Source organism: Thrips palmi, unplaced genomic scaffold (assembly GCF_012932325.1).
Source record: "Thrips palmi isolate BJ-2018 unplaced genomic scaffold, TpBJ-2018v1 HiC_scaffold_18, whole genome shotgun sequence".
Lineage (NCBI taxonomy): Eukaryota > Metazoa > Arthropoda > Insecta > Thysanoptera > Thripidae > Thrips > Thrips palmi.
The window spans coordinates 9,202,438-9,225,772 of record NW_023144627.1 but is presented as its reverse complement, the minus strand read 5'-3'; the positions used below and the strand labels follow the sequence as shown (position 1 = coordinate 9,225,772).

At 58.4% G+C, this 23,335-nt stretch overlaps 1 protein-coding gene across 1 annotated transcript; it reads right to left on the bottom strand.

Annotated features, from left to right (window-relative positions):
• Positions 1–4,918: 4,918 nt before the first annotated feature.
• Positions 4,919–23,291, bottom strand: LOC117644685 (growth/differentiation factor 10). The gene is made up of 6 exons (XM_034384296.1): positions 22,949–23,291; positions 15,381–15,519; positions 6,700–6,842; positions 6,332–6,400; positions 6,141–6,229; positions 4,919–6,023 (listed from the first exon to the last, which is right to left on the bottom strand). The coding sequence occupies exons 1-6, from the start codon at positions 23,159–23,161 to the stop codon at positions 5,669–5,671; spliced, it is 1,008 nt and encodes a 335-aa protein (XP_034240187.1). The 5' UTR covers positions 23,162–23,291; the 3' UTR covers positions 4,919–5,668.
• Between the last annotated feature and the right edge of the window lie 44 nt (positions 23,292–23,335).

Sequence of the window (23,335 nt, the reverse complement as noted above, 5' to 3'; positions counted from 1 at the left end):
CTTCAGAATCAGTCGGCTGGTCCGCGGTATCTCATTGGCGCTAAGGCGGGGCGGGGCGGCCTGCACAAGTGGGCGTTTAATGGCGCGGGGTGAGGCGGGGCGGGGCGGGGCACGCACCTGAGGTGTGCGTTCCCAAAATAAACCGCGGTCCCGCTCTGTTTTGGATTCCTCTGCTGCAAATAGCTTTTGTGTCTGTGTGAGTGAGTGCGGCCGTGTGTGGGTGTTTGTGTATGTGCTGTCATGTTCTTCCTCCATTCTCGGCGCGAGGTTGAAGCGGCTTGTGCGTGTGTGTGTGTGAGAGAGAGAGAGAGAGACGTGCGTTGTGATTATTTGAATGGGGCAGTTAGCAGGAGGAAGGGGACAACTTTGCAACGACAGGACGACCTACCCTTCCAAGGGCCCCCCTTTTTCCTGATCCCACCACGAAAGCGGCTGAGGCGGGAAAGAAAAAGTGTCACACCGCCGGGGATCGAACCAAGGAAGTACGCGCCCGGAGCAAACGCGCTAACCGCTCCGCTACGGGTAGTGGGTGAATTCCGAACAGTGCGGCCGCGGCATGCACGTGACATGAGTCATGCAAGCACAGGAATAACGCATAACGCACCGCGGCAGTAAAGCGCTACCAACACACGCATCCAAAAAATAGGGGGTGTTGAACTCGGCGCGCTCCATGAACACATGCCTGGGGAGTCCGAGGTCAACCATGGCACAGTGGGCCAGAAGACCGGTGGAGGCGGCAAAAATTCTAGACGCGTTTTGAGCTCCAGAGTCGCTAAATGGGACTCGAACCGAACGTGTGACCCCACCAATGCATTGCTCTCCGAACGAGGAATCCATGGGTGGGGTCACACGTTCGGTTCGAGTCCTGCTCGCGACGGAGCTCAAAACGCGTCTAGAGTTTTGGCCGCCCCCACCGCTCTTTCTGGCCCACTGTGCGCGGCCTGCCTTGACATGATCAGGTCATGCTGTGGTGCTTTGGGCGTTCAAGGCGTGGCGCTCTGCAGGCCGGCCAACTTTGGCATCCTTGTGTCTCGAGTCGTGTTTACCGGTCCTGGTTTCGCCCTGGTTGGGGCCGCACACTGTCGGCGGTTTCTTAACAGCCTGGTTCTTTACATTGTAGCAGTCCAGTGTGCCGATCGGACAGAAAAACACGGGGACAGCCCTGTTCTTTGTCTTATTTTTATTTTTATTCCTCGATGCCTTCTTGTTTTCGTCCAACGAGCTACGCGCCACCGCCACCGCGCAGTCAACGCCCGGGAGGTAAGCAACCTCTCGCACTCGGTGGCGCGGAGCACGTCGAGCACGTCGAGCGGGAAATGGCGCGCAGTGAGGAGGATGCCTACGATGCACTCCAGTCTCGAGAGCGTTGACAACCTCAGCCTGCCTACTAGGCAACGCCTGGGCTTTTCTCTCGAAATGTTGCCTCGCAGGCAGGCTGCGGTTGGCGGCAACCCTTTCGCCACTGGTGCCACTGGTGCACTGGGATCTTCGCCCTTGTGGCAACGTTCCGAGCGATGGCTCGAGTATCGGCTGCGTGTTTTCCGATAAGGACATCGAAGAGTCCGGGCGTCGCACAGTGGGCCAGAAGGCCGGTGGAGGCGGCCGAAACTCTAGACGCGTTTTGAGCTCCAGAGTCGCTAAACAGGCCTCGAACCGAACGTGTGACCCCACCAATGGATTGCTCGTTCGGAGAGCAATCGATTGGTGGAGTCACACGTTCGGTTCGAGTCCCATTTAGCGACTCTGGAGCTCAAAGCGCGTCTAGAGTTTTGTCCGCCTCCATCAGCCTTCTGGCCCACTGTGCCTCGGGCCCATCCGGGTGTTAAAGGTCTTGGATTGGTTGGCCGAGCCGTGTTGGTGTGACGGCGCTGTGTGTGTGTCTGTGTGTCGTCATATCCCAACACAGACCACGAGAGCGCGTGGGGCGGCCGGGGCGGCCGTCCGTCGCCGACCGGGACACCGGGACTGCACAGCTCCCAAGGGACCTTACACCACAAACTTACGCCGCCAGCGGCGCCAGCGTCCCGAGTCCGAAAAACTCGACCGCGGACCTTCGAAACGCTCCGAAACGACGAGCCGAATCTCGAGTTTTCCGGCGGTGCGAGTGAGACAGCAGACAGTGGCGCCAGAGAGAGGGGTGGGGGTTAGTGGGGCCCTCTTGTCCACCTTTCTCTCCGATAGAGGCCCTGCCAGGCCCTGCCAGTGGCACTGCGGGGGTGGTGGAGATTTCAACGCAAGCCGGTGGGTGAGTCACCCAGAAGAGTAGTATTTCTCGCACTTACAAATTTTTTCTTCTGACATTAATTTTCAAACAGGCATATTTTTCAGGACACAAACAAAGCGATAGGAAAGGGTTCCAACAGGAAAATTGAGAAAAGCGTCCATTAAAAATAAAAGTTGTTTTCTCTGGTCGTAAAAGAGAAGAGGAGAAGAAAGTGTATTTCGGGAGGTGAGATCATCCGAGAGGATTAAGTCATTAGACAGTTGGGACGGACCTTGCTGCCGAGCTGGCTGCCCGTCGGCGTCCGTTCGGCGGCACGCCACGCCGCCGGCCCCGTGTCCGTCTGTCTGTCCGTCTGTCCGTCCGTCCGTCCGTCCGTCCGTCTGTCCCCTATGAGGGACCGCGAGACCGAGTCATAAACGAAAAGAGAAGACCTTCCAAGTTTATGAGGAGAGCAGCTCGCCGGTTCCTTCTGTTTTCCTCGCGGCAAGAATGCGCCGCCCCGACTGCCGTGCGATTCTCCGTCTCTCTCGCACTCGAGGGGCGCGCCGCGGCACAGTGGGCCAGAAGACCGGTGGAGGCGGCCAAAACTCTAGACGCGTTTTGAGCTCCAGAGTCGGTAAATGGGACTCGAACCGAACGTGTGACCCCACCAATGGATTGCTCTCCGAACGAGGAATCCATTGGCGGGGTCACACGTTCGGTTCGGGTACCATTTAGCGACCCTGGAGCTCAAAACACGTGTACAGTTTTGGCCGCCTCCGCCGGTCTTCTGGGGTGCGCAGGGGTGCGACAGAGACAGAGCGACGTCTTCGGGATCGGTCTGCTCGTCACATGGCAATGGCAGTACCCCACCGATCGCGCTCTCCGACACTAGAATTTTCACCTGAAACGTGCCTGCGCGAACCAGAAGCTGTTTTTCGAGGGATAGCTCTCCTGAATTCCCTGGTCCTGATTCCCGGGTCTGGTTTCTGGTTCCGAAAAGCCGAAAATGTCCGCTACTCTCTCGCGAAGTGCCCGGCCGGGACTTGTTTGCCCTCCTCGCTGCCAGCACACTGAGAGTCGTCGCTCTGTCTCTCTCGCACCTACACGCGGCGCCCGTGAGTGCGAGAGAGACAGAGCGACGAAGACGACTCTCGCTTCCAGTGGCGTCTCGGAATCTGAATAACGACAACGACGCTGGAGTTCTTGTCAGAACTACTTGGAAGCAGGTGTCGCCAGGCCGCGACGAGCCGCGACAGCGGGGCCAGAGTCTCTCGTTTTACTTTATTTTTAAATCCAGGGAGCCACGGCGTATCATAACGGCTCTATCAGTGTGGGCTGACCTCCATCGGGTGACGACAGCGGCCGGACGCGGCGACCAATCAGAACGGCCCGATTTGGCGGGAAGCGCGAGCGGGCCAACCACGACGCAGCGATGGGCCGGGCTATTTTCAAAGAGGAAAAATGAGGATCCCGCCTCAAAAATGCAACGGGCTAGGCTATTTGGGAATCGCTCACCGCGCAGCCTTCATAAAAATCAGTCAATAGGGGAGGGGAGGGCCCAGGGCCCTACGGCGTACGCATCCTTGTTGTCTGACCCAGATTCGCCGGGTCAGCGCGGGCCGTCTGCAACACTTTGCTCGCCACACTGTTTGAAAGTTGCAAGAAGAACTGCGAATAAAATGCTGGTCGTTAAACCCTGGGGCGGTCCAGCTTACTTCTGCTGTGGTGGCTGAGAGAGTAGAGGCGTCGGGTCTCATCAGACGAGTCCAGCGATCGACTCCCAAAACATTTCGCATTTTTTTTTCTGACTGGCTAACCATGCGGGTCTTCGCTTGCATCGCGCATGGCGAACGGGGTTTTGATGGTTTTCGGGGTTTTCAGGGTTTTTGGGGTTCAGGGTTTGCACCCTCGTTGCTGCGCGTCTTGCTGCGCCTTGTGCTGCGCCCTGCGCCGCGCGCTGCGCCTTGTAAACATGACCCCCGTACATTCCGGGGCCGGGAATGCGGCTTATAAACGGGGCGTTTTGTTTGGCCTGAGTAATAACCGGCCAACCCCGTGACCACGCCCCCACCCCCACGCCCCGCCCCGCCACGCGCTGCGCACGCCGCCCCCGCTCCGGCGCGTTCCGTCCTCGCCCTCTGCGTCATCCTGGCGCTCTCGTCCGCGCGTCCGCGCGCTGTGCACTGACTCCGAGAGTCGCCCTCGTCGCTCTGTCTCTCTCGCACCACTACGGAGCGCCGCGCGAGTGCGAGAGAGACAGAGCGACGAAAACGCCTCGCAGTCTGCAGGATGACCTGGCCTTACCTGCTGCGGCGGAAACTTTCCGCGCCAGACCGTCAAACGGCCGAGCAGAACTTCCCCAAGACCCTCCCCCCGACTACCCCGCCCCCGGCCCGCCCCTTCCCCAAGACTCTCCCTCTTCCCTGCCCCCCACCCCCACCCCGCCACCGCGCGCGGCGTCTTAATGTGCGGAAGGGTAGTTTGGAGAATTCCCCGCCGGCTCCGTCATTCACAGATGCCCGCAATGTTACAGGCACGGTGGCCGAGGTGGTTAAAGCGTTGATTCCCAGCTCTGGGGACCGTGGTTCGACTCTTGTCTTTTTTTCCTTTTTTTCCCAATGCTTTTTGTCGTTTAAAGCACACTTCTCGCCCTTCAAGCTTAGTCTGTCTGTGTGATTTGTGAGAGGATCTTTGTAAAACAAAAACAGTGGATTTAGTTTGACATTTTTTAATGGAAACAGTTTATACAAATAGATATACAAAGCTGCAGAGAATGCAGGCAATAAATAACACAATAATAAATATAATACTTTCAGCGTTGATTGCCAAGGACGTGGGTCGCTACCGCGAAACGACTCCGGATCCTCGCCGGTACACTGGCGAGGCGTTTCGAAAACAGCAACATAAAGCAACCTCAGAAACAGGACTGTGTCAAGTTGCGTGCTGTACAGGCGAGCCCCTCCACGGAACAATCTCTTTTAAAATACTAAGACATAAATACTTGCAGGGACCCTCTGGAGGTAGAGGGTCAGAAACACAACACGAGACTCCCTTCGACGGGCTTCACTACGACTAGGACTTGGAGGAGGAACACTTGAACCTACATATCAGTACAAAAAAGAAAAGTCGGTGCAAAAACAAATTGCTAAATGTGCGTGCCACGACCCGCGTGGCGCGCAGTCCGAACAGGAGATTCACTACTACACTAGACTAGGGCCTTGCCGCTTGCCGTCGGCTTGCCGGGCAAGTTGCCGGAATGAGATCACATCCTGGAATGGCGGGGGGAGGCCAGCTCCGCCCGAGCACGCTCCCGAGCACGCTCCCGAGCACGCTCGCGTCAGTCTTGTCGGGGGCCACCCCAAGGGCCACCCACACACCGCGTAACGAGAGCGACAGAGACAGAAGGCGTTACGTGATTTGCAGACGACCCCCTGGCACGCGTCGCCGTGCTCTCTGTCTCTCTCACGCGCAGGCGCAGCTCACCACCTTCATCTCGCTCCACTCCTTGACCTTGAGCTTGGTGGGGTTGTCCTCGTCCACGATGAGCACGTCGAGGGGCTGCAGCTTGGCGGGCGCGCAGCACGGCCTGGGGACACTGTGGGCTCCTTGGCCGCGGTGAGGGCCTCGCTTGGTGTGCTCGGCGTCGCGCTGCTCGCGCTGCTCGCGGTGCCGCAGCAGGCCCTGGATGAGGGAGTGGTGGTGCGCGGGGTGGTAGCGCGGCGGGCAGCGGCCGCGGCACAGGCCCGCGTCGAAGCCCTTGGGCTCGATGATGAACTGCATGTCGGGGATCTGCGAGAACTCCACCTGCAGCGAGTGCCTGCGGGGAAGGAAACCGGGTTAGCTCTTGTCGCCGTGGCCGCGTGGGCTAAGGCGTGGTTTCTCAACCCCGAGGTACGGGTTCGAATCCCACCCACATGGATGGTTTTTTACTTACTTGCAGCAGCGCTGGCCGTCCTTGCCACAGCTGCTCTTGGCGGCGCGCCGCGCGCGGGCGTGGGCGGCGTGCTCGGCGAGGACGTTGAGGGCGGCGTCCTGGCAGTGGCCGCCGTGGCCGCCGTGGCCGCACCGCAGCTCCAGCAGCAGCGGCCTGCCCTGCGCCGACGCGCGCCGCGCCGCCTCGGCCACGTCCAGCTGCGTCCACCCCACCGCCGTCGCCGTCCTCTGCGACACCAGACGGCGGCCGCCGCTCCACTTCTGCGGATGCACAAGCAAGCAGTGAGCGAGGCGCTCTCCACAGTGGATTTGCCAGAGCACCGGCGCCGGCGGCCAAAACTCTAGACGCGTTTTGAGCTGCAGAGTCGCTGAACAGGGCTCGAACCGAACGTGTGACTCCATCAATGGATTCCTCGTTCGGAGAGCAATCCATTGGTGGGATCACACGTTCGGTTCGAGTCGCGACTCTGGAGCTCAAAACGCGTCCAGAGTTTCGACCGCCGGCGCCGGTCTTCTGGCGCTCCAGGGCGGGGCAGCATGTGCGAGAGAGAGAGCGTTACCTCGAACACTCTGAGCGGGCCGGGCTGCCGGGCGAACACCCTGACCTCGGCCTCGTCCACCTCGGTGTCGGCGGGCAGCTCCATGCGCAGCAGCGTCCGCGGGGACCTCCTGGGGGCGCCGGCCGCGCGCCGCGCTCTGGCGCCTGTGGGCAAAGAGGACAGAGAATGGGGGTCAGGGTCCGTCCGTAAAGCGCGCGCGAGAGTCAGGCGCTCCAAAAGGTCCGCGAGCCTTTGTTTTCGCCAGGCTTTTGTTTTCCGTGTTATCGACATGGGGCAACTTGTTTATGTAGGTGAATCACATGACTGCCGGGTCGGGCCGGCCCGGGGTCAACTCACGCATCGCGGCGCATCGCGGTTCGTGGGGGAGAGAGAATTTGTCGCGCCTGTGTTGGCCGTCGTGATAAGGCGATGGTCGGCCGGGGAGTTTCCAGGGCCGCCACTGCCGCCACCACAACACAAGGCCTGCCAATCGATTTGGGCCCGCCCCGCCGAAGGGGGGGAAATGACGCCTATCATTTATTTTCCTCGCCGTAAATATACTAATCAGGAAAATACCGATGCATTCCTACGCTTTTCAGAGCCCTTAAAGCCCGGAAGCTGCGGTCGACCCCGCAGCACTCCAAGCAGTGCCCCGGCCTGCACTGGTCTTGCTATGGTGTTCGTCGTGATGCAAGCCTGCAAGCCCAATAATGTTGTAACGCTGCTTCTCGGCGCCTCGCTTGACACAGACCACCACGACCGCCAAGACCACCAAGACCGACCAGGAAAAAAGTTTATCAATTCCCCGTTTGGTTATCTCCGCGCGCTGCGTGTAAGTGGTCGTCGTGTCGACATTTATGGTGATCAGGCTCTGGTGCTATTCATAGGCGGAGTGCTTTCGGAGTAAAAGTACTCGTGTACACTAGGGGCTCTTCCGCATACACCTTGGAACTCGCAGTGTGTCTGTCTGTGTTTGTTTGTCTCTTCCGTCTTCCAGAAAGTTACATGCCGCATCTCACCCCCACACCCACGCAGACCGCAGCACAACATCTGACGAAATGCAATGGGGGCACGCAGTCGGACTTAAAAAAAAACGAGACAAAAAAATTCCGGAATGAGGGCAATAAAAACAACGATTTCGCGCGAAGGCGGAGACAGAGCGCGCGGATCGCGGATGTTGGGGAAGGTCTGCGTCAGCAGTGAGGCGGCCACAACTCTAAACGCGTTTTGCGCTCCAGAGTCGCTAAATGGGGCTCGAACCGAACGTGTGACCCCACCAATGGATTCCTCGTTCGGAGAGCAATCCATTGGTGGGGTCACGCGTGCGGTTCGAGTCCCATTTAGCGACTCTGGAGCTCAAAACGCGCCCGGCCGTCTTCCGGCCCACTGTGCGTTGGGCGCACCGACGTGCACCTCCCCGTCGGTGGAAACGTACCGCGGCCGGCAACCTTAGCCCTCAGGGTGGCGACCGAGATGAACCCCGGTCGATCTGGTTTATCTCCGCCTCCGCTATCCAAGGCTGGGGATCTGGGAGCGTGGCGTCCACGGCCTGGCCACGGCCGGACGGACGTCCATCGGGCGGCGCGGACGGCGTCGCGCGCACGACGGACTTCCCGGTGACGTCCCGGAAGAGCGGCAGGTACACACCGCGCCGAAAGTGCATGCCGTGCCGCCTCCAATTTACAGTGCCGCGCCAAGCTACGCCACTGCGTCGTTAACTGGGCCAATCCCGGCGAGGGGCCGACCCCTCCCCCACAGTGTCTGCCACGACAGGCAAATCAATCGGACAGCGGGGCGAGAGAGAGAGAGAGAGAGAGAGAGAGAGAGAGAGAGAGAGAGAGAGAGAGAGAGAGAGAGAGAGAGAGAGAGAGAGAGAGACGAAGCGATAAGAGCCGACTGACAGCCGAAGGCGTTCGGCAGTCACGCGTCGTGGCCCGCGGCGCCGCGGCGCCGGTCGGAGCGAGACCATGAATGGGTCGGGATGCGACTGGTTGACTGACTGACGCAATGATTCGTTGCACTTGGTTACAGTTTAGTGCACTGCTCCCGAAACAGCTGCGACAACTCGGCAGTGGTAACCCAGCCTCAGGGTTGGCGGTTCGCGCCCCGGCCGGCGCGTGCACGGGAGTCGTCTTCGTTTTTGGCTCGGCCGGCGTCAGGAAGAACGCCTCCACGAAACAAGAGAACAAGTAAAACGATAAGGATGCAGGAAGGTGCGTGGGGTCGGCGGGGCCTGTGGGGCGCCACCCTCGCCGACGGCCACGTCCGCCGCGTCCGAACCGACAGAGCCGCAACACCCTCCCGGATGTGCCTGGCGTTTTCGGACGCGCACATAATTGCAGGTTCGGCACCGGCGGCGCTCCGCCTCTCTCGCTCCCCCTGCGGAAGGGCCCGCGAGTGCGAGAGAGACGGAGCGCGCGCACATGATCGGCCAGTTTGATGAACTGTCCCGACGACGGTCCAGACCGGTCAACGCCAAATTCGCCTCGCTGCTTTGGTCGTTTTGCTTCGCCATCGGGTTCGGCACAACCGGCCCGCCACCCCGCCCCGCCCCGCCCCGCCCCGCCCCGAGCCGGAAGCGAAGGCGCATGCCTCGGCCCGGCACTGCAAGTATGAGAATCTCAGCCAGCCGCCTCGCCGAGCAACGCCGAGCGGTTCAAGCAAAGACTTGGGGTCGCCTAGTGGGCCAGAAGGCCGGTGCAGGTGGCCAAAATCCCGGACGCGGTTTGAGCTCCAGAGTCGCTAAATAGGACTCGAACCGAACGTGTGACCCTACCAATGGATTCCTCGTTCGGAGAGCAATCCATTGGTGGGGTCACACGTTCGGTTCGAGCCCCATTTAGCGACTCTGGAGCTCAAAACGCGTCTAGAGTTTTGTCCGCTGGGTCGGGCCCCTGCGGAAGGTCAGGTAGGCCACCCGCTCCACAGGGCTGCCCCGCGGGTCTGCCTACCCCGCCTTCGTAAGGCGCTCCGCCCAAGAAGGCGAGAAACGCCCGTGATGCCCCGGTGTCCACAGGGCTGCCAACCTCAGCCTGCCTACTAGGCAACACCACCGGGGCTTTGGTCTCGGGAAGTTCGCCGGTAGGCAGGCTGAGGTTGGCGACACTTCCGACACTGATGCGTCGCGAGCACCCGTTGCCTACACTGCCTCCGCTCCAAAGTGACTGCCTCTTTGCCGTGTACAGTGTACATCCGCGTCTGATGCCGAGCAGTGCGTCCGTTGCGTCATGCCGTACAGCTCGCCGGCCCAGTATAGGGACAGCCGCCTCCGGCTGCCTCCCGGGTAGCGTGACGGTGACGTCACTGGAGTTCTCCGGAGAGACGCCGGAACGGACCGGACAGCTTGGGGGTGATTGAGAGAGGGGGCAGAGATCGCGAGGCGAATGGAGAGTGTAATGATGCCAGCCCTTGTATGACATCACGCTTTTCCAGCAAGTGATCGCGGATGTGCGGCTCGGTGCGGCTCCGCTCGGCACGGCACGCCCGAGGGCGCAACCAGACGGAACCGCGGCCTGCGGGGACGCAGCCCGCGCAGCCCAGCCGCCAGATCTGCTGAGTAGGCAGCCAGGCACCCGAAGGGGCCGAAGGGGTCGGAGGCGTCGAACAGTGGGCCAGAAGACCGGTTGATGCGGCCAAATCTCTAGAGGCATTTTAAGCTCCAGAGGCGCTAAATGGGACTCGAACCGAACCACAATGATCCAGAAATGTCAAAACGCGGAAAAAAACCTCTAAATTTTTTTTGGAATTTTCATGAATCCAAGTGGTGAATTTAATAGAAAAATGTCTGGAGAAAACGAATATGAACTTAGTTTTGAGCTTCAGGAATGCATATATGGTGATTTTTGGCCTCAAAGTTAAGTGTTTTTAATACTTTGCATTGTTGTAAATTTGTGTTAACTTTAAACTCGTGTATCTTTGTGATGCAAAGTCGAAATGCATAATGTTTATATGTTTTCAAAAACGTCTCGACGCCCTCTTCAAGATGCCAGTGCCGGCTTTAGCATTTAGGACGTCTGTATTGCAACTATAGCGGTTTTTTAAACGCTAAAAAACAGCAATATCTTGATTTTTGATGGTCCCTATCTCTTGACTGTTGTGAGCTGTTGTTGTGTCCTAAGTGGCATTTGACTCCCACTAGGGTGTAGTAAAAGGATCCGTCAACGATGGGTGCGGCCACTTGCGGCTCTGGGCCTAAATTGATGCCAAAGATAGAGAAAAACTCAAAATTTCGCATTTTTGCTCTTGATGGCGTTAGACGACGCAGCCCTCAGTAGGGTGGATCATAAATTCTGACGCCCAATTTTACAGGCGAAATGGAGTCTTTGAGATAGTAGAAGACCGTTGACAAGATGGTTTTGATCGGGAAAAAATTTGAACAGAAGAGTGGAGGGGGTTAAAGTTGGGTCTGATGCCCCTAAATAGAGATTCTTGGGTGATTTCTCGAGAACTAAATGAGATATCAAAACGGCTGGGGTCTTAAAAGTTGCGGAATTGTATTCTCTTTCGATTGATACTACTGAGAGTTTCGTCGGACAACTCTTTGATGGAGCACCATTGCGATTTATCGGCCCAAAAATGTTTGAAAGTCCGGAAAATGTCTAATAACTTCTTTCCTGTTGCTGGTAACCGACTTCCAGATACACCATTCGATTCCTTGTAAAAAAATAATCAAAGGCCAACACATTTTGTATGCTCCGACAAGTAATTAAAAATTTCTGAGTCATTTAATGTAGAAAAATATATAAATTTGAACTGTTTTGAAGCAATGCACAAGATATAAGCATGCTAGCGTTACGGCTGGGGTGTCAAAAAATGCGGAATTTTATAAGCTTTCGTTTGAGCCTAAGACGAGCCCTGTAGGACAACTTCTTCTAAAGGAAACATGTGAAAAACTGCATGAAAAAGCGTCGAAATTTCAGTTCCTTAAGAGTTTTCAAGTGCCTTTTCGAAAACGGCCTCAATACCGACCTAAAATACTTAATTTAGTAACAACTCACAGTTCAGAACTATTTTCTACCAATCTGGCCACCGCAGGATTTTTTTCCGCGTTTTGAGATTTCTGGATCATTGTGCGAACGTGTGACCCCACCAATGGATTCCTCGTCCGGAGAGCAATCCATTGGTGGGGTCACACGCTCGGTTCGAGTCCCATTAAGCGACTCTGGAGCTCAAAACGCGTCTAGAGTTTTGGCCGCCTCCTTCTGGCCCACTGTGCGGCCGAGCCGCGGAGCCACGCGGAGCCCAGCACTCTCGAACGCGGCCGCCGGTCCGGTGTGACTCACCGACTCACCGCAGCGCGGGAACCGGTAATTTCGCGTTGCCTGTCTCTCTCTCGGCGGTGCTCGGCGCGAACGTTGCCGAACGGGGCCGCGTAGTAAAAATAGGTGCCATTCATTGGCGCGCCATGCGGCAAGCAGGCAAGCCACGCGGTCGCCCAGCTGACTCGACTCCCAGACACTCAGCTGGGCGCGGAAAGTCCAAAAGGGGAGCAGAGTGGGCAGACGACGATGCCCTGTAGGACCGGACAGGACAATGGCAGCCGAGTCGTCGCTCTGTCTCTGTCACACTCGAGGGGCTCCTCGTGAGGGTGAGAGAGAGATAGGACGGCAAATTGCTCTTATGAACCGCTCGGCAGGCACTTGAACCTTGGACGAGGCGGTTTTGGTAACCATGCGGTCGCGGACGAGTCCCGCCCTCGGTCCCGCCAGTCCCGCCGGAAAGTGGTGGCGTGCTTCGGCGCTGTCTCTCTCGCACGCACGGGGCGTTCCGGGCGTTCGGGGCGTTCCGGGCGTTCCGGGCGTTCGGGGCGTTCTGGGCGTTCTGGGCGTTCGGGGCGTTCGGGGCGTTCCGGGCGTTCCGGGCGTTCGGGGCGTTCGGGGCGTTCGGGGCGTTCGGGGCGTTCGGGGCGTTCGGGGCGTTCGGGGCGTTCCGGGCGTTCTGGGCGTTCCGGGCGTTCGGGGCGTTCCAGGCGTTCCAGAGTGCCATTACAGTGGCGGGTCCGGCAGAGCGGCGGTTCGGCGGCCACGCTCCAGTGGCGCCTAGCACGCCTAGCTCCCCAGCGGGGCTTCCCCGACGCCTTACCGCGGCGGTTCGCGGCGGCTCGCGGCCCGGACACTAATATAACGACCGGAGACTCCGCCGCACTCGTCGCCGCGTCTCTCTCTCTCGCACCCACAGGCCGCCGCGCGAATGCGAGAGGGACGGAGATATACCGGCCGCTGGCGTCACCGGAGCCGGATGCGTGCATTGGCCACGGCGGTCCCACTTCGCGGCACGCACCGTCACCGCCAAGGAGCCCCGATTCAAAACAATTGTTTTTGTCTTTTTTGTCGAGAGTGTACTTCTGGTGTAGTGGCCGCGCGCCGCGCGCGAAGACGTCCCTAAAAGGCCGCGGAGTGCGTTGCCCGTGATTCAAACGGCGGCCCGCCCTCTGGTTGACGTCCGTCGCGTGTCCTGTGCCGCCCAGATAACGCCTGTCTCTGTCTCTCTCGCACACTTGCGGGCCGCTCCAGGGGTGCGAGAGAGACAGAGCGACGGACCGCAGTTCGGAATCGGCCGCCAGGTTGAGTCACGTATGAGTTCACGGTGTGACGCTGCGGAGCCATTCCGTCGCTCTGTCTCCCAGGGGGCGCACAGTGGGCCAGAATACCGGTGGAGGCGGTCAAAATCCCGGACGCGTTTTGAGCTCCAGAGTCGCTAAATGGGACTCGAACCAGACGTGTGACCCCACCAATGGATTGCTCTCCGAACGAGGAATCCATTGGTGGGGTCACACGTTCGGTTCGAGTCCAGTTTAGCGACTCTGGAGCTCAAAACGCGTTTAGGGTTTTGTCCGCCTCCACCGGTCTTCTGGCCACTGTGGGGCGCCCCGTGGGTGCGAGAGAGAAGAGCTGCCTCCACCTGTTGGTCGAGAGGCAAGCCGGCAAGCCCGGCCCCTCAGCTGGTGCGCCTGGCGGTGACGAGGGGGCGTCCCGAACAAGTGGTCGATTCTAGGTTTCAGGATATCAGCCCCACCACTGCATGACTGCAAGCACGACCACCAACTGGGCGACGCTGTGACGCGATGGCCCGCCCCGTAAGCCCTCTAAAGCCTCCGGTGTGTGTACGTCTGCCTGCGCAAAGCGCACTGCAGCTTATCAGCCCCTGCCGATATAGTATGAGGTAATCTGAAATCCCAGAGGATTCGCCGTGTGATTTCTGGCACGTTGTACCTGAATGTGTGCCTCATGGGCCAGAAACTCGGTGGGGACTGCTCAGGTTTTAAAAAGACTTCGTGACTAATAGACTTATTCACGTTTGAAGAGCCCCAAAAAAGAACAAAGGAATTGTTCGACAAGCACCCATTGGGGAAAAAAAAAGCTTCCTTTTTCCCAAAAGTATTTAGAAAGGCCAAATGTTAAGCGGGGGAATTTTCCCCTAAAATTATTGACCAACGGGTAAAAGGGGCCTTTCGGTTTGGGCTCTTAAACCCCCAAAAAGACTAATGGCTTCACAATCTTTCTTTCTTAAAGGAAACACAAATTAAGAAAAAGTTTAGAAATCCTACCCTGACATCCGGTGGGGAGGGGGGTCGCGAAGATCCCAGGTGTGTCACGGGGGGGGGGGGAAGGGACCAAAAAGTGGGCCTTTTAAAAACCGGTCACGTTTGGGTCCGGCCCCCTAACGCCTGTCTCTGTCTCTCTCGCACACTTCCGGGCCGCTCCAGGGGTGCGAGAGAGACAGAGCGACGGACCGCAGTTCGGAATCGGCCGCCAGGTTGAGTCACGTATGAGTTCACGGTGTGACGCTGCGGAGCCATTCCGTCGCTCTGTCTCCCAGGGGGCGCACAGTGGGCCAGAATACCGGTGGAGGCGGTCAAAATCCCGGACGCGTTTTGAGCTCCAGAGTCGCTAAATGGGACTCGAACCAGACGTGTGACCCCACCAATGGATTGCTCTCCGAACGAGGAATCCATTGGTGGGGTCACACGTTCGGTTCGAGTCCAGTTTAGCGACTCTGGAGCTCAAAACGCGTTTAGGGTTTTGTCCGCCTCCACCGGTCTTCTGGCCCACTGTGGGGCGCCCCGCGTGGGTGCGAGAGAGACAGAGCTGCCTCCACCTGTTGGTCGAGGGCAAGGCCGGCAAGGCCGCGGCCCCTCAGCTGGTGCGCCTGGCGGTGACGAGGGGGCGTTCCCGAACAAGTGGTCGATTCTAGGTTTCAGGATATCAGCCCCACCACTGCATGACTGCAAGCACGACCACCACACTGGGCGACGCTGTGACGCGATGGCCCGCCACCGTAAGCCCTCTAAAGCCTCCGGTGTGTGTACGTCTGCCTGCGCAAAGCGCACTGCAGCTTATCAGCCCCTGCCCGATATAGTATGAGGTAATCTGAAATCCCAGAGGATTCCGCCGTGCTGATTTCGGTGGGCACGTCTGTACCTGAATGTGGCTGGCTGCTCGCAGTGGGCCAGAAGACCGGTGGGGGTGGCCAAAATCCCGGACGCGTTTTGAGCTCCCGAGTCACTACATAGGACTCGAACGGAACGAGTGACCCCACTCCGAACGAGGAATCCATTGGTGGGGTCACACGATCCGTTCGAGTCCTATTTAGCGACTCTGGAGCTCAAAACGCGTCTAGAGTTTTGGCCGCCTCCACCGGTCGTCTGGCCCACTGTGCAGCGGGGTGACGTCGCCACCGGAAGTATAGGGGTGCCAACTTACCGCCGTTGTGGAATGTGTAGAGTTTCCGCTGCGGCTGCAGCTCTGCGCTGCCGTCGGCCAGGGCGGCGGCCTGCCGGGCGGCAACCTTCTCCAGGTACAGCGCCGTCATGCGGGACCACTCGTCCTGGGAGATGTTGGCCTGGAACACGGAGTCACTCTGTCAGCCGACGGACACACAAGCAGTCACGTAACACTCGAGGGCAGGGCGCCCGGTGTAAACAATGGGGATGCATAATTCGATCCTGCGCTGTCACCGAGATCAGCGGCGATACCGGCCACGTCGGCGGCACCTCGCCGTCAAAGGCCGGCCGTCAGAGTCCTCGCCGGACCCTGCGAGGGGCGTGGACGCGAAACGCGAGCAACATCACGCAAGATCGGCGCGCCCGCCGCCGCCGCTGCATCATGCCGTTATCGGCGTGCTTAGCGTCCGCGTGACGGCTGGGGCTGACGGCTGCCTGACGGCCGGCCCGGCCAGTGACACGGCAGACGGCGAGGGACGGCGCGGCGGGGGGCGCCGGCGCCGACGGCGAGGTGTCGCGTGTCGAGGGCGGCCATGCCGGCCGGGCCAGCTGGTTGCAGCGGTGGCCGCCAGCTGACGCAACCCCTCGCCGGGCCGAGTCACGCCGTTACTGCAACCGCGCGCCATCGCGCCACCGCGCCATCGGGCCACCCCCGGCACCTGCATCGGACTCATTCCGAGGGTCGTTTCCCTCGCACCTGTACGGGACGCACCACGAGTGCGAGAGAGGCAGAGCGAAGACTCTCGGAATGAGTCTGCAGCCCCGCAGCACGTGGGGAGGTCCCCGACGAGGTCCCCGACGAGGCCGTCGGGGGCGTCGCCGCGGCGGTGCAGAGGTCGCCGCCGTCCCCCGTCTGCTCGGTCTGCGATTGTGCCAGTCGGACACTGCCTCCCAAAAACCCCCACGACTCACCAGATCGATAGGGTTGCCAACCTCAGGCAATATTTGGGCTTTGCTCTCGAGAAGCCGCGTCGTGAGGTTGGCAACCCTTCCTCGGGGGGAATCTTTCGCCTACTTGGCAACACTGCTGTCTGTCAGCAGCTCGGCAACTCGCGGAGGAATGTCCGCCGTCTTATCGGGGATTAAATAATTGGGGCTCGGGCGCGGAAGGGAGCCGCACCGCCTCGCGCCGGTTCGCGGTCCGCGCTTCGCACCTGCCGGCGCACAGTGGGCCAGAAGACCGTTGGGGCCGGCCAAAACCCTAGACGCGTTTTGAGCTGCAGAGTCGCTAAATGGGACTCGAACCGAACGTGTGACCCCACCAATGGATTGCTCTCCAAGTGAGGAATCTATTGGTGGGGTCACACGTTCGGTCCGAGTCTCATTTAGCGACTCGGAGCTCAAAACGCGTCTAGGGTTTTGGCCGCCTCCACCGGTCTTCTGGCCCACTGTGAGGTGGCGGCGGGTTGGCGCGGCCCGCGGTTGGCCACTGTTGGCGCGGGTCAGGACGGCCGTGACGCGTCGCGCGGTGCCGTGACGTACCGTGACGTCACCACGCCGGCCGCGCCCCCACCCGACGGGCCGGCGGGCCGACACCTGTGCCAAATGCGGCCCGAAGCGACGCGAAGCGAAGCGCGCCCGAGGCGGACCCGAAGCGGACCCGAAGCGGACCCGAAGCGGACCCGAAGCGACGCCGCTGGGCGCGGCGCCGGGCGCCCCGACGGTCACATACCGTTCGCGGCTGGTGACGTCACCGCCTCCCCCCTTTCTTTTCCCACCTGGTTCCGGAAGCGGGGAATCGACGAAGATGATGTAGGAGTGCTTGCGGTGCGCGCAAGGCGGCGCTAGGCGGCGCAGGGCCCGCCGGCCGGGGTCACGCCGGGTCAGCAGTCCATCAGTCTGTCTCTGTCACTCTTCTAAAAATAGCGCGACTGTTGTCAAACAGAGCGCGCCCCGCCCACGCCTCGCGGAGAGAGAGAGAGAGGGGGGGGAGAGAGAGAGACAGGTGTAGTCGCGCAGTGCGACGGCGGCGGCCTTCCCCGGAGCGCGCGGCCCGCCAAATGTTCGACCGCGTGGTTTCCCCTCTCGATATCAATTTGTGAACTTGCCACTGCTGGCGGCGGCACAGCGCGCTACGCGCGATCCGGAAAAACCCTGGCGGACTCGCGCGCCGGCACCGGGGTTCGAACCCGGGCCCCGCGGCTCGCTGCAGGTCCTTCGCGGCTCAGCGGCCCAGGCGCCGCCAGGGTCCGTCCGTTCGGTACTCCGTATTCTGCGAGTCCCATTTTAGCCGGTTTATGACTGCCGACTTTAGACGCTCTAAGTTTAGGACCGGCATCACCGACCCCGTCTGGGAGTGCACGTAATACGTGCACGACCCCCAGCCTGCCCGTCCGCGTCCGTCCCTTGGCCTCGCTTGGCCTCGCTTGGCCTCCACGATGCACTAGTGTCGAAAGGGTTGCCAACCTCAGCCTGCCGACTGGGCGTCACTTCTCGATAGAAAAGCCCAGTCGGCAGGCTGAGGTTGGCAACCCTATTGACACTGGTGCATCGCGGGAAGTTCCGCCTCATGAGGGCACACTGTTACGGCGTACGGGTTGCCTACGGGCGCCTCACGCAATCAAGCATCCAACTCGGCGCCGTCATTTGGGCCTTGCGAAATGAGGCCATAACCGCAAACGCGCCTAGCCTCGGCTAGCAGCCCGCCTGGCGCTACGGGGATTCCCCTGGAGTGGCCTGGTGGCCGGGAAGTCCGTCCTGCACCCTTGGCGTGCTCCGCCCTGCGCGGGGGTGGCGTCGGGGGTTGTCCCAGGCTGGCCAGCCCCTCCCCCTCCCCCAGTGAAGTGGGGCACAGCGGGACTCGAACCGAACGTGTGACCCCACCAATGGACTCCTCGTTCGGAGAGCAACCCATTTGGTGGGGTCACACGTTCGGTTCGAGTCCTGTTAAGCGACTCTGGAGCTCAAAACGCGTCTGGAGTCTTGGCCGCCTCCACCGGTCTCCTGGCCCACTGTGCGCCCCCTCCCCCAGTGTAGGAGGGGGTCGGCTGGGTCATTGCTCTAGTGACTGCGGTGCAGCACTCCACGCGCAGCGCTACGCTTAGCCATGGCGTAGCCAGCCCAGCAGTGTGTACTCTGATAAAGACGGCCTATCTAAATAGTATTGGTGGGTCGCGCGTCAGGCGAGTCAGCCCGATGGGCCGTTGGCGGCCGTTGGGCGAGGTCCGGCCGGCCGGGCAGGTTAGCAGCATGCTGCGGCACGGGACGCCCCATTAGTGCGAGGGAGACAGAGCGACGAAAACGACTCTCAGTGTGCAGGTGGATCGGCCTAGGTGCGAAGTGTGCCGATGGGTGAGTGCGTGAGTGGCCCGGTGACTCGGTGACTCAGCGCCAAGGCGGCGAGGGGAGAGGGGTGGGGGAGGAGCAACAGCCTCTCGTGTCAGAACATCAAATTGCTTATCTCCGCGAGTTCGGGTCCCACGAGCCCGCCACAGTCTTTACTTTGTTTTGCTCATTTTTCCTGTTTCTTTTCTCTTGACTGAAAAAAGGGAAGGGGACGCGATTTTACTCTCTGCAAACATTCCTTTCACTTTCCGCTAGTCAAAAACAAGCATACACTGTAAGGAACTCGGCTGTGTGTTCAGGACATTCCCCAGACCAGAGTATTGAACACAGAGAGTAGAGTGCCTGTGGCACTGTAAAAAGTCACTATATAACAAAATAGTGTAAATGAATGACAATTTCATCGCAAATTAAAAATAATTCCCACATACTATTAATAATATTGTCACCAACTTGCAATTAAAATCAGCCTTGAAAATTTCATTGATTGACAACCAAAAATTTTAAGAGTGCCTCACGGATTCCATTTATCCAGACATGACGTCTGCGTCTTCTCTCTCACTCGCACATTTTCCCTCCAATGCCTCAATGCACCTGTTCCTTTGACGCCGTGCCGTGACGCCGCGCCCCGATAGGCCCTGATTCGCTCTGTCTCTCTCGCACTCACGCGGCGTCCCGTGTAGAAGCGAGAGAGACGGAGCGATGAAAACGACTCTCTGAATCGGCCCGCCGTGGACTGACGCCTGCCCTGCGCTTGGACTTGTACCCACTTGAGAACCACCAAAATTAATTAACCATATCGATCGAACGATTCACGCGGGCGGAGAAAAAATGCGCAGTAGCGAAAAATTTGAATCCGCATCAGCTGACCACTGAACAATTTTGTTTAACAGCCTCCCCTTTCTCCCTCTTTTAGTTTTTGTTCCGAAATGAGGTGAACAGACTCAGTCACCACTCGGCTATCGGCGAGGCGCGCTCGCGCACCACCCCACCGTTTCCCGTGAGTCACTGGAAAAGAATGTTTAGTCGAAACGTGTAAAACTTAGTTTCAGTCACAGTGGGGCTCTTCTTTAGTCTTCCAAGGACATGAACTAAATTTTGCTCAATTCGATTTAACTTTTAACTTTTTTGCAGTTACCTAAACTAAATTTTGGTCAAATCGGTTAAACTTTTAATATTTTAACATTGACATCAAGTAATTTTTGGCCAATTAGATTAAAGTTTGTTTTTTTACGGTGACATAAACTAAATTTTTATCAGTTCGATTAATCTTTTTTTTTTCACAGTGAGCGTGCGTGTCAAGACGAAGCGCGCAGATTCGCGAGTTGGACACTTGAATGGGCACTCGTGGAAAGCCATCGAAAGCTGACCTGCCGTACAGGAGCGGCGCACGATAGCGCGTTATCGAGACGCGTTCCGAAAGCCGAAAGCCGAAGGCACTTCCGAAACAACGCAGCGAATACCGTGACCGGGTTGACGTAGATCGGCTCCCAGAATCGGCAGGACCGTACTTGCCAGTCACCAGATTCCCCCCTCGGCCAGTCAGTGGGTCCAACTCGGCAAAAGTAGTCCGTATCTCGCGTACGGCAAGAGATACGACCGCCATGACGAGCGTAAAAATTTTTGAGGATCAAATTTATGAATTAACACCTTCGCGCCGAAGCCAAGTTTGGTGGAAAAGCCTAGATGCCGAAGGTGCTAACTTCCGAACCTTACGTCGCAACCACATGGCACATGGATATTCGGACTTGGTATGACCACCCAAACGCCATGCGCCAAAAATCTCCCATACGAGAACCATGTTCTCGTGTCGGCGTCTGAGCCTTTGCCGCACGAGAACCATGTTCTCGTACCGGCTGAAAAGCCACAATTGGTGGTAAAGGGATGATAAAATTAGAACTCAACCAAAAAAAAAAAATAGACTCAGCCTTTTTACACCGGTGCGAGAACATGGTTCTCGCACGATAAAAGCCCAAATGCCGATACGAGAACATGGTTCTCGTAGCGAGCATTTTTCGTTCAAAACCTCTAGAAAAGATGGGGTAACTCGGATCAAAAAAGCGATGCCATATTTGGCGGAACGGATCGCAAACACGAGAACCATGTTCTCGTACCGGCGTAAACGCCACTCCACCAAGGTAAATTCACAAAAGTACGAGGACGTTTTTTTGTGAATTTACCTTGGTGAAATGGCTTTCCCGCCGGTACGAGAACATAGTTCTCGTGTTTGCGATCCGTTCTTGCCGGCACGAGAACCATGTTCTCGTGCCAAATTACATGCCAGAGACTTAAATTTTTAGCCGAAATGTTGGAAATTTTACGCAGATTCCGAATATGGCATCGCTTTTTCGATCCGAGTTACCCCATCTTTTCTAGAGGTTTTGAACGAAAACAGCTCGTGACGAGAACCATGTTCTCGTATCGGCGTTTGGGCTTTCAGCGTGCGAGAACCATGTTCTCGCACCGGCGCGAAGGTGTTAAGTTGTCTTATGAGTGATGCCGCTAACGCTCGCCGTTTGGGAGGAATAGGCAGACGAAGTTAGGATTTTCGTCGAAAGTTCACGCTTTCTGCATTCTCCCTGCCTCTTGTCGGGACGCTGACTGACTCACTGACGCAGTTGCATTACTCTGTACTCGCGGTACTCGCTGTACTCGCCATGCGCTCGGTACACTGCCCTCGTCTCTGTCTTTATCTTTGCCGAGGTTCACGGACTGCGTCGTTGTCGTGGGTGGGTGGGCCGCGGTGGACCGTCTGCCCTGGCCGGCAGGTCGGCAGGTTTTCCCCTTCGGTCCGTACTCGTCCCGGGGGACCTCGCGGACCCCCGCCTCCCGCCGCCTCCGGCGCAGCGACCGCAGGGCCTTTGTACAACGAACCCGCGAGTTTGCAGCGGGCCAGAAGTCCGCTGGAGGCGGCCGAAATCCCGGACGCGCTTTGAGCTCCAGAGTCGCTAAATGGGACTCGAACCGAACGTGTGACCCCACCAATGGATTGCTCTCCGAACGGTCGCGTTCTTTAGCTCTGCATTTCTCGAATTGAACTCGATTACTAGCATTGCGTGGCTCCGATAACGAGAAATCGATTCGAGGCAGGTTGTTCGAGTCTGTGACTGGCTCCCACCGGCGTGTCCGCGTGCGTGTCGTTCCCTAGAAGAGGCTCAGCCTGCGGGTCCGGGGCGGGGGGGATTGACAGCGCAAGCAGGCTTGTTTCCAGGGAGCGGCCTGGAGCGCCACTGGAAATTTCCCTGGAGTTTTTCCGCAGAAAAAGCGAGTCGGTAATTGTGATCCGGACGGCTTGCCTTCGTCAAGGACGAGGAGGAGGAGGTCGAAGGGGACCATTGGGGACCAGCAGACGGAGTCGCTCTCGTCGCTCTGTCTCTCTCGCGCCTGTACGGGGCGCCCATGAGCGCGCCCTGTCAAGTCTGGCACTCCCGGTCCCGTTGCTGGAGTTTATTGCGCCTTGTGGGGCAGGTCGGGAGAGAGAAACCCAATTGCATCCATCGCTGGTCCAGCGCCTCCAGGGCCTCCACGGCCTCCACGGCCTCCAGGCCCGCCACCCTGACCGCGGACAACGCGCAGGGTCATAAACGAACACCGTGTGATGTAAGGGAAAGCACACCTGACCCCTTCTCCTGAAGACTGATCCCGGGAGTCGTCGCTCTGTCTCTCTCGCACCCGTAACGAGAGCCCGTGAGTGCGAGAGAGACAGAGCGACGAAAGCGACTCCCGGAATCAGTCCACTGACTTATAAAAGGGGGCTCGGCACATTCTTGCGCAGATTTGGGGCGAGTGGTGAGCGCGCCGTGAGCTTTCGTTTTTACGACGTTCATTTTTTATTAGGTATTATTATTTTTTCCCCTCTGAAGGCGGGTTGCAGCAGTTCCTCCGTTTGGAGACTGTTTTTGTAACGGGCTTTAACTGGTGGAAAATCAGATCAGTCGCAACTAATGGTCGTGGGGACAACACATCTTCAACGAAAAACTAAAAGTCCTCAAAAGTCGGCGCAAATTCTAGACTCAAAATTTTCAGCTTAAATAAGACCCAGTTGAGGCCCTATCTTTGATATCATTTATCAAATTTCATCACCGGAAACAGTGACCTACTCACTCATTGTCGTGGAAAAGTGTTTATTTTGTCGTGTAAAAAATCGTGAAAATTTTTTCACGAGTCAAAAAGATGCAGTTTAAAATTTCAGAATGCCTGTCCTCAAAGAGGAAATGAAAATTAAAATTGTAACGATCCGAGTGGTGATTTCGAGGGGCGGCCTACCTTGGACATGTCGAGGGGTTGGGGCCGCAGCCCTAGCGACTTGCGGATATCCTTGGCCAGGCTGTGCAGCGTGTCCTTATCCAGTGTATCCGTGTCCGGCGTGTCCAGCGCGTTGAGCGTTTCCAGTGGCGCGCCGACCGGGCGGTCCGCCTCTAGGTCCGCCCAGCCCAGCCCGAGGTCCACCAGGAGCAGGAAGAGGAGCCACCAGCCCATCACACGCACACCAGCGCACTCACACAAGCACTTTCACTTTTCACGTCGGTCCGATCACTGTCGCGACTCATGTCGGTCCCGAGGTCCTGAGCGGGGCGCGGCAGCGCGGCGGCAACGCGGCTCTGCGCGGAGTCGCGGAGTGGGACGCGCGCGGACGCCGCCGGCTTTATATGA

What these genes read in the sequence shown, in the direction of transcription:
- LOC117644685 (XM_034384296.1), bottom strand. Translation starts at nt 23,161, where the DNA reads ATGGGCTGGTGGCTCCTCTTCCTGCTCCTGGTGGACCTCGGGCTGGGC. An exon ending in GCCCGCTCAGAGTGTTCGAG is followed by an intron (nt 6,401 to 6,699) that starts GTAACGCTCTCT and finishes GTGCATCCGCAG; the next exon opens with AAGTGGAGCGGCGGCCGCCG. An exon ending in TGGGGTGGACGCAGCTGGAC is followed by an intron (nt 6,230 to 6,331) that starts GTGGCCGAGGCG and finishes CAGGACGCCGCC; the next exon opens with CTCAACGTCCTCGCCGAGCA.